Here is a 16,971-nt window from a genome sequence, read left to right as displayed (position 1 = left end):
TCCTATATTCATCCTCGGATAACATTTGGTTAATTGTAGATAAGTTCCCTTTGGAATGAGATTCCTTGAGAGGAATCCTTGTTGCATAGGGACTCTTGTATTTATTCGTAGGTCACTCCAAAGCAAGTGCAAGAAGGTTTTCTAGTTGGACTGTTAGAAAGCTTCCTAGTTTGTCTGGGGCTTCTAGAAGTCTCACAATTTTATTAATAACACTCTGAATTCTAACACTCCTTGAGAGGAATCCTAGTTGCACTAGGATTCTTATAGAAAATAAAAAATAGTAAACATAATACTAATAAGAAATATAAACTTAAATTTTAAAATTAATGGTCCTATTATCTAAAATTAAAATACATAAACATAACATGTAAAGCATATTCAAATGAAAATTTAAAAATATCAAACATATAAAACATTTTCAAGCATGTAAAGACCACAATCTCTTTTTTTCCTCAATTGCATTTCTTCAAGTAGTTAATGTGATGTAAAACATATTACATTCCTGATCTTACGAGTTGCCTTTGTGCCACGCCCCTCGAGGCAAGCCCAAACAAGTTCATGTTAGGGTCTTAAATTCTTAATTCTCACACAGAAAATAATGATTTTATAATTTTAATTGCCTTTTAAGAAGATATTTTATTAAGATGAATGAACGAACAACATTAGCAAATAGGGGGTTCTTGGAGCCCCCGACCCAGCAGCTAGGTTTAAAAAAAGCAAAAAAGCGTACAATTTTCAAAAGGAGCGTTCCTGGGCCAAGGAGCAAGGTGCATCAGGTGCACGCCTAGGCGCACCATGTGTGCACCTTTTGAAGTGCTGCGCCTAGGACCTGGGCGAGGTGCCTACCCTAAAATGCGCCTCGCTTGTGCGCCTGAGGCACACCTTTTAAATCACTGCCTGGGTGTGCATTTTGAAAACTGTGCTTCAAAAGAGTTTTAGAACTTATTACTATAATGGCAAACATTGTATTTTGCAAAATGCTTTTGCATTGAATAACTGACTTGTTATGTGACTTCGTGAGACATGATTTCTAGGTGTAGTCAGAGTTGAGACAATAATTTCTAAGTAGTTTCCTAGTCTTTGATATTATTGTATGGAAAGATTGAGTTGTCGTTAAATGTTGCATTTAAGAGTTTGTTGGAGTTTTTCTCCAAGGGGTATTACTGCATGTGTTATCAGGCCTCTTTGCAATTACAGGTCTTTCTAATCCTTACCATAATTAGAGATATGGGAACAAAGGTTTCAATCCAAGAGTGGTGTGGATTGACAATGTATCCTTGTGCAAAACTGTAACCCTAAGTAATAGAAACCCCAATTGGAACTGACAACCCCTAGTGAACCAGAACTATTGATCTTTCCTGCATGAATCTTGACATTCTCATATCTTGTCACATGGCCTTTGGTTTAATTGGTTAGAATTGTTTTTTGTCTTTGTTTTCTTCCAAAACATCATGCATCAGGAGGCTGCCTATTTATATCTACCCCTTTTTAATGCATGTGCACAGAACACACATTTATAAAAAAAAGAAACAAAAATAAAAAGGACAGGTGTTATCTTCTTGTTTTACTTTTTGTTTTTTTCTTTTTCTTTTTTTTTCTGAAATTTACTGTGAACTATTTCATTATTTAGTTGTACTGGAGTAGATCCTATTCTCTTGTTTACTATTAGTTTTTATTTTTATTTGTATAGCTGTCAGTGACTATCGACAATCCCTTCAGTTCCAGAACTTAAATGAGGAGAAGCGAAACATACGGTTGGAGGTGGTCTTCTATACTTATCCATTCACTTCTTATACTTATGTTATCTAGACACATTTATGTCCATGTATTGTTGTTTTCAGTGTTGTAACACTTGGACTGGACATAAAACCAGAATGCTCATTGGGTTGTGCTTTTACCATTTAATGGGTTCTTAGCCCATTTGGACCATGAAAATCATTATTTGACTGGGACCTGAAAAGGTCACTGAGTCACTGGTTCAACCATCAGGGTCCATGTCTTACAACACTTGCTGTTTTCCTACCATGCTGTTAACCAGGTACGCCTATTTAACCTTTTAGTACAGGTCATTAGAGGAGGTAGAAGGGTGGAGATTTCAATATTTGATATTGTTGTTGGTGATGTTATACCTCTTAAAATTGGAGATCAAGTAAGTGGATTGTGATTACTTGCTTCCGGTTGGTTGTATTGCACATGCTCAATCTATATCACATTTTTATTTTACTGTTCCAGGTTCCTGCTGATGGAATTTTGATTTCTGGTCATTCTCTTGCCATTGATGAATCTAGCATGACTGGAGAGAGCAAGATTGTAAGATTTTCTTACTTTCTCATTTTATCATGTGTCTAATAATTTTAACTGCTTGCTAAGCGTGGGTCATTTGCAGGTTCACAAAGATCAGAAGGCTCCATTTTTGATGTCTGGATGCAAAGTGGCTGATGGTTATGGAACCATGCTGGTAAAACATTATATTTTCCATTTTTTGCTCACTGTGCACCATATATGGTTGCATTCTGCATGCCGTAGCTTTGGGTATAGCTGGCATGTGACTTGTTAGCTAATATATCAATGACTAGCTAATATATCAATGACTAGAATGATGTGCCAATGGATTACATTGCCTTCGAAATTTAAGAACCCAGAGTTGAAATATATCGATCAATAATAGCATCATTTAGTGCTCAAGGATGGTAAGCCCGAGTCAGGTTTGATCAGTTTACAGTTTTATACTACTTGCAGGGGTTTAGCTGTGCTAAATTGCAGCTTTTGTTGAGAGTAGATCTGACGGTTGATTACTAAAGTTCTGGTGAAGTGCCAAGATGGTATTGATGCATTGTTAAGTGTTAAATATGGAAGCCGTGCAGTTGCAGATGCTCTAAATTTGCGGGATTTTTTAATGGTCATATGACAACATCTAAAGAAAATATTGCACTAAAATATTATTACAGGTTTTTTTATGATGATTAAGCCTGTTGAGGAGGTGTTTTGCTCTAATGACTAGATCTGTGAGAAAATTATTACAAATCTGATGACTAGATCTGTTACAAAATTATATACTATGAAGTTGTCTTGTGGACTCCAAGGATTAAAAGTAGATAATAGAATACATTCTAATTTAAACTCACAGAGAGTGCAGACAAATCTAATTGGGTCATCCAAATAATCTTTTACACCAATGAAAACTAAGAATTCATTTCATGTCCAAATAGAATTTTGAGCTGGTTCAGTGTGGTCATCATTTCCGTAACATAATCATGTTTGTGTTCACTAGGGAATATGTCAATTCTAGTAAAATTTCATGTACTACCCATTAGGGGTGAGCAAAAAAATCCGAAAAACCGAATTGATTGAAACCGAACCGGTCTATTCGATTTCGGTTTGATATTCTTAAAAAACTGATAGTTTTGGTTCGGTTTCGGTTAACCATTTTAAAAAAATCGGCGGTTAACCGAACCAATCGATATAAACAATAATATATATATTTTTATAAATAATATAATTTGTATATATTTTATATTATATATTTTAGTTTTTTTGAAAATCAAATAAAAGATTTTGTTTTATTAGCTACAGACTTTTAAACTATTTAAAATTTGACACGCAGCCTAGGCCAAAGGTAGCCTAGTCGCCTACCGATTTATTAGCTGTAGGCTTTCAGCCTTAAGGTTCAAATTTCAAATTTGTTTTTGAAATTTGAACCTTTTCAATTAAAAGTTCGGCAATCTGCCTCTGCCAAAGTGCTAGACTGCTAGTTTTCTTTCGTCTTTTCCTGCCAACTTTTTTGTCTCATTTTTCTCTTTTTCTCCCACAATCTCACTCTTTCATTTTTTCTGGCTTTCTCTTCTCTTCGTTTTCTCTTCTTCTTTGACTCAGTTCTCACTCCATAGTCCAGACGGCCGTGCGGCTCATGCCAACCACTTGCAGGACAACACCAAGCGGCAGCGTCGTTTGCCGGAAAACAAGTACCAACGACATTACCAGTCTGACAAGCAAGCACCAACGCTGTCTCTCTCTCTTTCAGTTCTCGCTTCTCTCTCTCTCTCTCTCTCACTTCTCTTTGCGTCTCCACTAGGTGCCAGCTGTGCCACCTCTCAGGCTCTCATTCAGGCGACACTCGACGGCAACCACCGGCACCAACTAGTCCAGCACTGACAGCAACCAACGGCACCAGCAGTCTGGCACCAGAAACCACCGACAGTTTTAGTTTTAGTTTTATTTTATTTTATTTTAAGTGTATAAAAAAACTGAAAAACCGAACCACGGTTAACCGATTGCAATAGTTCGGTTTAGGTTTGGATATTTAAAAAACCGATCAGTTTGGTTCGGTTTGAAAAAATACCTCACGCACCCCTACCACCCATGGAAGTGAAATGGAAATATTTTGTGGAAACTATCTCTTGTACTCCATATAGTGCTGGTAGTGTTTATTGGGGAATATGTCGATTTTGGTAAAATTTTGGGTTGCTACCCTTGGAGATGGAAATATGTCGTGGAAATATTAGGGAGGGGCATTTTAAACCATGTTTCCATTAGGCCGGTAGTAGTACTTCTAATCCACATATTTATGCTATTGTTTCTAACTCATCATGTCAGATGCTATCTTGTGTACTCCACATAGAGCTGATAGTTTTGACTGGGGAATATTTTTATTCCAGTGGTATTTTGTGTTGATATCCATGGATATGGAAATATGTTCGTCGAAATTAGAAAATATGTTGGCATTTTAAACCATGCATGGAACTCTGACATGCTTGATGGAGATACAGTTTCTCAAGCTAATGATGCTCTAAAGCTTCTTGATAGAAAAATGAAAGTTGTTAGCAGAACTGCTCCAAAAGCAGTTGCTGGTTCTTTTGGCAGTCGAAAAGTTTTACTGAATTTATTGTTGAAGGGTCTTCATGGTGGAGATTCCTTCTAGAATTTTCATTTTCTTTAACTAATCTGAAAATCAAGCAGGACCTTGTTGCCATTTGTTGCAATGCAGAAGCTCAGTTTATTAGGTGCCGTTTGGCGAGTCTTTTTTAAAGATCTTCTGGAAGATCTGACATGTAAAAGACGTAGTGGGCTTTTACATAAAGATCTTGGCAGCCCACAGACTGTTTGGTTGGAGGCATGTCTTTCTACGTGAAGGCAAGATGGTGAAAGACGAGAAGCTTCATTTCTAGCTTCCTAAAATAAGCTTGAATCGAGCTTATCGCATCTTTTCGGGGCGGTGTCTTTCGGTGGCTAGATCTTCTCCCAACCAAACAGGAAAAGACGAAAATGCGGGCTGTGGGCTGCCGGGCTAGATCTTCCCCCAAAATGCGAGTTTTGTTTTGATAGGATGGTGACAGTTATTCTCATCGCTGCTTTCATTGCACTGGTAGTTCATTTGGTAGTGAAAAGATTCTAACAAACTTGTTGGCGAAGGGTCTTGATGGTAGAAGTACTTCTCGAATTTGCATGCTTGTAACTGAACTCAAAAAACAAGCTAGGCATTTTTTTTTTTTATGTTTCTTCTGCTAGTACAGTTATGGTACTGAGGGTTTTACTTGGGTCATTTGGCTTGAAGATGGTTATTTTTTGTTGACCACATAATGCTATCATGGGTTGTATGCTGACTCATTTCAAATAAGAAATTTCATTTATGCTGTGTTAGATTTTTGGCATGGCTTCCAGCTGTCTGCTCTACAGGTATGAGTGAACAAATGTGTCTTGGAATTTGTAAAATGACGGTGATGTTGTTATTGAGGATTCTAGATGTTTCATTTGTCTTGAAGATGGTGCTTTTGTTTTTTTTTTTTTTTTTGATCAATAACAAGAAACTTTATTAAAACTTATGAAACTTTAATTACAAGAGGGAGGTAAACTATCTTTAACTCCCCCACCAACAAAATACAAAGAAAACAAAATTAGAAATGAGCCCCAAACAAAAGAACCCCTAATCACCTCTTGCTTGGTAACCCATCAGCAAGTGAGTTAGCAGTTCTCTTCACCCATCTGTATTTCACCTCAATGTCCCTAGTCAACCATTAAAATCTTTTCCTTTCATTGCTGTAGTTCCACAAACCAATGTTGTCTTCCTTTAGCCATCTCATCCAGTGTTTTAAAAGCGCAAGGCGCAAGGTGAGGCACGTGCCTTTTTAAACAAGGCTCAAAAATTAAAAAAATCTAAAAATAAAAAATGCCAAAAAAATTCAAAAAATTATAAACATAATATTGATAAAAATATAAACTTAAATTTTAAAATAAATGTTTTATAAAAAGGAAGAAAGACGGTTCAGCCCAGGGTCAGAACTTTTAGGCCCAAAGTATAGTTGGGGTAGGTGCCAGCTCAGAATTGATGCCATTTCACGGGTAGGCTTTGGTGTATGGAGTGGGGGTTTTTGACATTTTGAATGTTTATAGATCTGTAGTGGAATTCAGAAATCTGCATTGGGGGTGTCCATACTTTTCCGTTAAAAAAACCTATTATCGAAAATTAAAATACATAAACATATTATGTAAAGCATATTTAAATGATAATTTAAAAACGAAATCAAACATATAAAACATTTTCAAGCATATAAAACCCACAATCCCTTTTTTTCTCAATTACATTACATCAAGTAGCTAATGTGACATATTACATTCCTAATTCTATGAGCCGCCTTTGTGCCATGCCCCTCGAGGTTAGGCCAAACAAGTCCATGTTAAGGTCTTAAATTCTTAGTTTTCACACAAAAAATAATGATTTTATAGTTTTAATTGATTTTAAGAAGATACTTTATTTGGATAAATGAATGGACAACATTACCAAATAGGGGGGGGGTTCTCGAAGCGTACATGGATAAGGGACTTCGAGTCGCCTTTATCAGACTGATTGATGACTTTTATCGTTATACATGGATATTTCCTATGTGTACTAGAGACGAAGTCCCAAAGATTATAATGGACTTCCAGAGGATGCGTTCACATAATTTCATGTTGAGATTCGGATTTTTCAATTAGATAACGTGAAAGAATATTTCCATGGTGAGACTATTGAATTTTTTGCTTCTCATGGACCCCTTCGCAAGAGTTCATGTGCAAGAACACCACAACAAAATGGTGTTGCTGAAAGAAAGAATAGACACTTTGGAGTAGCACAAGGGATGATGCATATGAATGTGCCAAAACGTTTCTAGGTAGATGCTGTACTTGTTGTTGAATATGCCATCAATTGCATGCCCTCTAGAGTATTGAACTACATATCCTCCTATCAATTGTTGTTTCCTTAGTCCCCTCTATTTTCCATCCCTGAGTGTTTGGTTGTCGTGTCTTTGTGCATTATTCGTGGTAAGTTGAACCCTTGGTCTATTCCATTTATCTTCCTTGGGTATCCCTCCTCTCAAAAGTGGTACCAGTGTTTTAATCTTGTTGGTCATATGTACTTTGCCTCTATGGATGTTTCCTTCTTCAAGTTTTAACCACTTTACCTTGCTTCTCCTTAGGGGAGAGTAGTACAGAGGAGGAAAAGCAGGTTTGCCAAGTCTCTTTTCCCTCTATTCTGGATCCAACTCCATTTTGTGTCTTTTTGCATACATGCCGTAGAGAACAACAGTGTTCTAAAGATGTAGAACTACCGCACACTAAGCAACCGATGCCATTAGACTCCTATGAGGTAAGTCCAAATGAGCCGGGCACCCTTATCCCTGTTGATTCTCTTGTTCCCATTTTGGTTGTGGATGATCTTGGAATCCTGATTGCTCATAGAAAGGGAGTCAGATCGTGTACTATTAAACACCCCATAACCCACTATGTATCTTATGACCATATTTCTCCCTCTCATCGTGCTTTCTTATTTGATTTTGATAGTATTCCCATACCCAAAATGGTGGCAGAGGCTCTGACTTATCCTGAATGGACAGATAACTATGGAGGAGATTAATGCCCTCCATAAGAATCACACTTTGGAGTTGGTGGATCTTCCAAAAGTGAAAGACCTTGTGGGGTGTAAGTGGGTGTTTACAGTGAAACACAAGGCTGATGGAATAGTAGAAAGATACAAAGCAAGGCTGGTAGCAAAAGGGTACACCCTGGTTTATGGTATTGATTATGATGAGACATTTTCCCCTGTAGCAAAGATGAATTCAATTCGGGTTTTGTTTTCATTGGTTGCAAATCTTGACTCGGAATTGCATCAACTTGATATAAAAAATGCTTTCTTAAATGGTGATTTGGAGGAGGAGGTTTATATGGTTCAGCCACCAGGCTTTTGTGCCAAAGGAAGTGAGAATAAGGTTTGCAAGTTGAGGAAGCCTCTATGGTCTAAATCAATCTCCTAGAGCATGCTTCAACAGTTTTTAGTTGGCAGTTTAGCAGGTAGGATTCAAATATGTCAGTCTAATCACACTCTCTTTGTTAAGAGGTGTCGGGAACAAGTTGTAGTGCTGACAGTGTATGTGAATGATATCATCATTATGGGGAAGTTGGGCTTTGAAATAAAATGGTTGAACGAGTTCTTAGCCTCACAATTTGAGGTAAAGGATCTAGGTCCCTTAAAGTACTTTCTTGGGATTGAGGTTGTCCACTCAAAAGGGGTATTTTCATCTCTCAGAGGAAGTACATCATTGATTTGCTACATGACACAAGCAAGCTAGTGGCAAAACCCGTAAACACCCCCATGGATGTTAATCATAAATCTGGTGATTATGATGGTGAACCTCTAAAGGATGTGAAACAGTTTCAAAGACTAGTGGGAAGATTGCTTTACTTGTCCATGACACGCCTAGGCATAGCTTATCCGGTTGGTTTTTTAAGCCAGTTTATGCATTCCCCTAAGACACCACATATGGAGGCTGCAGAAAGAATTCGTAGGTACCTAAAGAAGTATCCAGGAATTGGCTTGCTATTTCATAAGCAGAACCATCTAAAAGTGGAAGTCTATATAGATGCCGATATGGTAGGTGCTCTGGATGACAGGAAATCTACAAGTGGTATTGCAGTTTTGTGGGAGAAAATCTAGTGACATGGAGGAGTAAAAAACAAAATGTGGTAGCAAGATCTAGTGCTGAAGCTGAGTATAGGGCTATGGCTCATGGGGTGGCTGAAGTACTTAGGTTGAAGAACTTACTAGGAGAGCTTGGTTCCCAATGAATAGCCCCATGTCTCTCTACTGTGATAATAAGGCAGCCATAAACATTGCTACTAACCCTGTCCTACACGACAGGACAAAACACATTGAAGTGGGCAAGCACTTCATAAGAGAAATTAGAAAAGGGTGAAATCTGCACTCCTTATGTTAACTCCAAGGAGTAGCTGGCCGATGTTCTCACAAAGGGACTTCCATACTTGCGACATAATGAGCTATGTATATTCAGCAAGGGGTAAAAGAGGCAGATTATTGCTATCTATTCTGGATGCAATTGTTTGGCTGATCTGGAGGGAGAGGAATGAGTGTATATTCAGCAATAAGGCTGGTCTAATGAGGTGTTGAAAAACAATATAATTGGTACCCTTTGGTCTTGGATGGCTGCCAATCCTTCTGTTTGGGGACAGCCGCTTCTCATCCCTTTTGGTTTTGATGTTATCTTTGATTATACATAATTTCTTATATCTACTTTGAGTATACTTTTTTGTACAGCCATTCACTGTACTTGCAAACTGATATAATTATTTTTTAAAAAATGCATTTTCTTCTGACCCTCTCATTATAACCAATCCAATTCGACCGGTCCTAATTTTGCCATTTACTCCAATAATCGTTTTTTCTTATCCTAAGTAGGGCAATTGATCTTTCATTCCATTTATTTAGTCTTCTATTTAATTCTTGTAGTTGTATTAGTTGTTAGCTGTTAACAGTCCCTTGATCTCTTCCCACCATTTATCAATCAAGTCAATACTAGTTATATCCAAATGCTCCTCCCAAGATCCTTTGGCAAGAAATCTATCCAGTCTTTGAAGAATTTGGGGTTGCTGCTCATTGGACCATCTGAATCTGGCACCATTCAATGGAGGATCAATTATTACCATTGCCTGGTTATGTAATTTCTAAATCTTTTCATTGCCGTCGAGTCTCTCTCGTCTTTACCTCATTTCATATTTAGTTCTGCTTGCAACATTAAAATCTCCCCAAATACCTGATGGGAATCAACATAAGGCATATCAAAAGACAACTGGAACTACTCCTATGCTTATTTGGCATCTTTACAATGATGTGGGCCCACATGGGGCTAGGTTAGCAGTGGGTCAACTTGGTTGGGAAGATCCTAGAGTTTTCAATCCACTTTAAGATGCTTTTTTGTGTGGTGGAGTTTTCTGTTGGACAGGACTTATATGACTTACATTTCTAGACAGAAAAAGTTTTTTTTTTTTTTTTTTTTTGTAATTTTGCATGTTTAAGGTGTTATATTTGTGGACAGGCCATAGCCTAGTAATTTCCCTTTGTTTGGCTTTATATATGTAATTGTTTGGGGCAGGTGTAGTCTAATCTAACGTCTCTTTGTACGTGGCTTGTTGGGCATGTTAACTTAGGGGGCAAGTTTCTTCCTTTTGAAGCTTCTTTCTTATTAAGGTTGTAAGCCTCATTTGAAGAACAGTTTCTGGCTAATGAACAGAGAACGCTTCTCTACAGAATTGGGTGTGATTTCCCTCACCTTAGGTATGGTTGCCTGGTTTTTTCATCTTATTTCCATCTTTGTTTTTCTGTCTTGTTACCTTTTGTTTCTGTGGCTGAATCACTAAGATCCTGCATCAACACCATAGCAAATCCAGCCTTTTATCCATGTCTACTAGTTCTTCCAAAATCATTTGTTTTTCAGCCTCCTATTTTGGTGGAGCATAGATGTTTGAAAGGCTCCATTACCAGCCATCTTAATTATTTTGGAACCAAGTGCCAGGTGAATATCTTTCTTTCAATCTTTCTTAGCCTTTTTTGACTACCCTTGGATTTGACATTGTTACAACCTAATTTCTTCCACTGCAAACCATTCACCAATGTTTGATTCACACATAGCTGCTGCATTTCACCAAGATCCTGTTGCATTTCATGGTATTCTCTTCATTTTTTACCTTCCTAACTTGCTTTCTCACCCCCATGTTTAGCACCCCTCCTATTTTACCGTGGTTCCCCACTGGTTTTTAACTTTATTATTAGTTATACTTACCAAGTCATCTCCTCTAGTTTCCTCTCCCATCTCCAGTTATTCACATTATTAAAATCCTTTGAAAACAGTCCTTGCAGCCTCTTGCCTTCCTAGCAGAATGTTCCCAGTGCCTTACTAATTTTAATTTCCTTATTAATCCCTCCTGACTTTAAGCACTTGTTTGCTTTGAAAACTTAGTCTTGCTGTTGTCTTCATCCTATGCACCTTGATCCTCACTACCATTTAATTAGTCTCCTTCATATTCTGCTTTAGCCTTGTAAAAAAGTGCTGGATTGAGGAAGAAACCAACAAGGTGCAGTGGTTGTTGCATCTTATTATTCTAATGTTTGTCGAGCATTTCTAAAATGTTCTAATTACTCTCTCTCTCTCTCTCTCTTTCCCACCAAAGTTTTCTTTTGTTCTCTCTTGCCAATTCCATTTTATAATGGAAATACCCCATTGCAAGTTTTTTATCACCATCAACCAACCGTAAAACCTTCACAATTGGTTGGGAAGCTAATAGAGGAATCCTCAAATGTTTTCAAAATGCAACAAAAAGTATAGTACTTGAGACTCTTAAATCTTTTGATTTGTTTGTCCATTACTTTTATTCCGTACACCACTAATAAATAAAGAAATTAGTGGCTCCTTGATAGTGCACAAGCTTTGTAACGTAAGAAATAAAGTAGAAAACCTTGTGACAACACGCCTAGCAAGATGCCTTACATTTTTTTCCTCCCTCAAATGAGCAAGGAAAAGAGGATGTCTGTAAATAAAGGTTGTTGCCTATCTTGCCTTGGTAATTTAACTCTTTGTAGACCTCAAGTCTCCAATATCCTCTAACATGAGGTCTAAACAATTAGAGTGCAAGAATTTCAAAATAAGTTCTTCCTCTTTATTTTCAAAAAATAACTTGCAACAGTATAAGTAGAGTGGTTATTAGTAATCACTTGCACCACATGTTTCTCCTATTTCCTCAATAACCTTATCAATCAAATCATATAAGTAATTTGTATTGTGAATTTTATTTTGAGGCATCAGTTAATTTAAAAAATTGTCCCCTTAGGAGACAAAAAGTGGGGTTTGTAACATAAACCCTACAAGACGAAAAACAAAAAGTGGAGTTTGTAACAGGTTTTGGGTGAGTGCCTTACATAGCGATCTACCTAATACTCGAGTGAGTGCCTTACATAGAAAACTACAACTGTATAGGCAGTGATTTAAAAGGAACGCCTCAGGTGCACAGGCGAGCCGCATTTTGGGGTATGCGCCTTACCTAGGTCCTAGGTGCACCCCTTTCAAAAGGCGCACGCTTGGTGTGCCTAGGCGTGCACCTGATGCGCTTTGCGCCTTAGTCTAGGCGTGCACCTTTTTAAAATTTTGCGCTTTTTGCTTTGTTGAGTCTAATGACCGGGCTAGGGGTTCTGCCCCCAGAACCCCGACCACGCCCCTCGAGGCAAGCTTTAAGGACCCCCCATTTTCTAATATTGTTCATTCATTCGTTGCAATAAAATATCTTCTTAAAAAGCAATGGAAGTTATAATATCATTATTTTTTATGTGAGAAATAAGAATTTCAGACCCTAAGATAGATTTGTTCGGGCTTGCCTTGAGGAGTGTGGTACAAAGGTGACTCATAGAATCAAGAATGCAATATGTTTTACATCACATTAGCTACTTGAAGCAATGCAATTAAGGAAAAAAAAGAGATTGTGGGTTTTACATTCTTGAAAATTTTTTATATGTTTGCTTTTATTTCTAAATTTTCACTTGAATACTCTTTACGTGTTATGTTTATGTATTTTAATTTTAGATAATAGGTTTTTTAAAACATTTATTTTAAAATTTAAGTTTCTATTTTTTATTAACTATATGTTTTATATTTTTTGATATTTTTGTAATTTTTTTGGCATTTTTTATGAATTTTCTGATTTTCTTGATTTTTTAGCCTTTGTTATTGTAATTTTGCACCTTGCTTAAAAAGGCGTGTGCCTCGCCTTGCACCTTGCGCCTCAGGCGCAAATTGGCCCTTGAGCGTTTTTTGCGCCTTGCGCTTTTAAAACATTACGTATGGGTGAGGTGTCTCTTGAAAATTGCCTAATTGCCTAGGTGTTGCATTGACAAGTTTGGAAGTGACAAGATATCACCTGAAAACTCACAACCCATACCCAAAACAACAAAAACATTCAAACACTTTGATTACAATCTTTTACTCCTCTAATCCTCTCACAACAGAGCAGAAAACACTACCAAGACCCAACAAAAACTTCAAAACACAGGACGATCCATTAAACATTCAAGACAAATCCAACCTTACTACCAAATGATTTTCCCCTTTCTATTTTTCCTTGTTCAACAAATATTTCTCTTCCAACATTCAATACTTTTTTTCCTGCAAAAGCTTCCCTCCATTAAAGTATAAACCCAACACTTTACTCTCTTGAAGTTTAGTTTCCACTATCTTATCTGGATCTGTACTTATAATTTTCTCACTTTGTCTAACTCTACCTCCTTGTTATCCTCCTTAGTTTCTTATTTCTCTTCCTCTAGATCATCTTCAACATCTTGAAACTCCATATTTAATGCTACATTTTCCTTGAGTGACTAGAATTTTCCTACTTTCCTACTCTGATTTTTTTCCATATGAATAGCGTTACAAATGATTTTATCATTGCTCTTAGTTCTAATTTTATCATTCAAAACCCCTTCCTCTTGTAATATCTTTTGTATTTACCACATGGTCTGATCCTAAAATGCCCCTCTTTCAAGCGATGAAAAACTTTTGTAACACAATGTAATTGACCGCCATTTGACCCTTTGGATCTTTTCAAGTTATCTAAAGAATCATCACTTTTGTAATTTTGTTCTAGTCCTCCAACACTTGCAGATTTTTACTTCCTAAACCCGCCCTCAACTTTCTAGTGAAAACCTAAGAAAACGAATCATTGTCCACCTTAGCATCAACCATCATGAAGTTTTTTAAAATCTCTGAGATTTTATCTCCTTTTTTCCCCAAAATTATTCATTTTCTTATGTTTTTTGACTCTCCTCGTTAAGGTCCTTCACCATCTCCACCTCTTTGGATCTTCACCCACCCCACTTGGCTTCCCATTTCTGTGATACTGACCCTTTAAACCAATTGTGCTTCCACCATATTGCACATAGGGGGACGACCAAGGAGAATACAATGTTTTTGTTGATGAATGAAAGGAGATTAGTATCTTTCAAAATTGAATCCTGTTTTTTGATCTTTGAATGCAATAGTTCCACCCATGATGTAACCTTCTGTAGATAGACTGGGCTGAGTAGGTCCTAGTGTCTATTTTATGTTTTAGTGGCAGGTTATTTATTTTGTATGCTAATGGAAGGGGATGAGGAAGAAGAAGAGGGTTTTATAATCACCTCTCTCTCCTCTCACTAATGTGGTTAATTACAAATCGGCCCTTAAGTGGGGCGTCCAACTAAGCATAAACTTAAAGTAACTTAAAAGAAGTTAACATGTCAATAAGATAGGCCCATTAGCATACAAAATAAATAACCTACTATTGAAACATAAAATAGACATTTGGGCCCACGCGTCCCAGTCTCTCTACATTCCCTCTCAAGCTAAGCATAGATGTCTATCATGCCCAGCTTGCTTATATAGTGTGTCTCTCTTTTGGAATACCTTTGGTCAAAACATCAGCCAACTTCTCTTTTGAAGAAATAAATGGCAAGCAAACCTCTCCTGAGGGAATTCTTTTCCGTGCAAAATGTCTATCAACCTCTATGTGTTCAGTTCTGTCATGTTGAACAAGATTATGTGCAATGTTGATAACAGCCTAGTTCTCATAGTAGAGCTTCATTGGTTTTTCATAGTCAACACCCAACTCTTCCAAAAGTTATCTCAACCACAATAATTCCCAAACTTCATGTGCCATTGCTCTGTATTCTGCTTCAACTGAGGATCTGGCTACTATAGATTGTTTCTTACTCCATGAGACAATGTTCCCTACCACTGAAGCACAATATCTTGAAGTGGATTTCCTACCATCAATACATCCAGCCCAAACAACATCAGTGTATGCTTCCAACTTTGTGTGTCCATGTTTGACAAACAGAGTACCTTTCCCTGGAGTGCCTTTCAAATAAGACAAAACTCTATTTGTAGTAACTAAATGTGTGTTTCTGGAAGAATGCAAAAACTGACTAATAACACTCACTACATAGGAAATATCTGGTCGAGTCATCTAGAGGTACAACAACTTCCCAAACTGTCTTTGAAACAATCCCCTATTAGGCAATAATTCACCATCAATGGTAGAGAGCTTCTGATTGGGATCTATAGGGGTGGAAGTTGGTTTAGCACCAAGTTTATTAGTCTTTGCAAGGAGGTCAAGAACATACATGCATTGAGAAATGAAGATACCATCCTTGGATCTATCAACTTCAATTCCCAAGAAATTTCTACGATCCCCCAAATCCTTGATTTCAAATTCGGAGTTAAGAATTTTGAGCTTGATCACTTCCTAGGTGTCATTACCGATTACCACAATGTCATCAACATAAACAATCAGAAAAGTCACCAAAGAGTTACTTCTTTTCAGAAACAAAGTATGGTCAGATTGGGTTTGTGTGAAACCAAAGGATACAAGAGCAGCTTGGAATCTCTAAAGCTAGGCTCGAGGAGACTGTTTGAGACCATAAATTGATTTATGCAGTTGACACACCTTCCCTTGCATTTCCGTTCCATACACCCATGGTGAAGGGGCCAATCAAAAGTAGCAGTTAGAGACAACAAACCTCGAACTGAAGTCATCTTGGCCATAGGAGCAAAGGTCTCAAGGTAGTCAATACCATACATCTGAGTGTAGCCTTTAGCAACCAATCAAGCCTTAAACCTCTCAATAGTGCCATTAGAATGGTACTTAATGTGAACACCCATTTACAACCCATTGGTTCTTATGCAAATCATCAAGTTCACTTCTTATAGCATCCCTCTATTCAGGTTTGGACAAGGCTTCTAGTATAGACCTGGAATCACATGGGTAGAAACAGGGGCAAGAAAAGAGTAATAGGTAGGGGATAGAAGGCTATAGGACAGGTGTTTGGAGATACAATGTGCTAGGGGTGAGCCAAAAAAAACCGAACCGACCGAAAAAACTAACCAGAACCAAACAAAAAAATAGGTTAATCGAACTGGTCGATTTAGTTTCGGTTTGACATTCTTAAAAAACCGATAGTTTTAGTTCGATTTTGGTTAATCATTTAAAAAAATCGGCAATTAACCGAACCGACCGATATATATACAGTAGAAGTTGCTGATAACAGTTTTAGATGAATTTCTTGTGAAGAAAAGTAGAAGTTGAAAGGTTTCAGTAGTAGAGAAGAAGAGAGGAGAAGAAAAGAGAGTGGGATGTTGCCCATAATAGAATTAGTTCTGGCAGCCAACCCCTCTTTGAATTATATACTTAAATTAAAAATAATGAGAGATTACAAGAATGCCCTTAGTAGGGCGGCTACTTAAGTAGCTGGACAGTCACAACTTAAAAACATAAGCTAATGGGCCGAAAGCCCAATAACTTCCTAACTTAACAACTTAAAAATAAAAGATAAGTAACTGGGCCCAATAACTTGAAATTGGCCCAACTTAACATATACAATAATATATATATATATATTTATATAATATTATATATTATATTTTTTATATTCAAAAAAGTTTGGCAGTCTGAGAGACGTTCAATTTCAGCCTTTCTCTTTGAACCAATTGAAAGTTTGGCAGTCTGCTAGAGTGTCAGACTGCCAGTCTCTCAGACTATGAGACTCAGTCTCTTGACTCTCTTCGAAACTCGGAACTTTTCACTCAAGCCTTTCTCTTTTGTCTCTTTGAAATTCGAAACCAAACC

At 37.3% G+C, this 16,971-nt stretch overlaps 1 protein-coding gene across 5 annotated transcripts in view; it reads left to right on the top strand.

The window, feature by feature from the left end:
- LOC104611393 (calcium-transporting ATPase 5, plasma membrane-type) overlaps positions 1–16,971 on the top strand; it is a 77,507-nt gene that overhangs the window by 18,696 nt on the left and 41,840 nt on the right. For all 5 annotated transcript variants that reach the window (XM_010278416.3, XM_010278415.3, XM_088892864.1 and 2 more), the window contains 4 exons: positions 1,691–1,761; positions 2,066–2,149; positions 2,233–2,310; positions 2,387–2,458. In XM_010278416.3, coding sequence (XP_010276718.1) covers positions 1,691–1,761; positions 2,066–2,149; positions 2,233–2,310; positions 2,387–2,458 — 305 coding nt within the window. The remainder of the gene's footprint in view (positions 1–1,690; positions 1,762–2,065; positions 2,150–2,232; positions 2,311–2,386; positions 2,459–16,971) is intronic.

The sequence above is a fragment of the Nelumbo nucifera genome, chromosome 8 (genome assembly GCF_055504915.1).
Source record: "Nelumbo nucifera cultivar China Antique chromosome 8, China Antique-T2T, whole genome shotgun sequence".
Classification (NCBI taxonomy): domain Eukaryota; kingdom Viridiplantae; phylum Streptophyta; class Magnoliopsida; order Proteales; family Nelumbonaceae; genus Nelumbo; species Nelumbo nucifera.
Note: the sequence above shows the minus strand (reverse complement) of the source record. Positions and strands in the feature narration are given on the sequence as shown.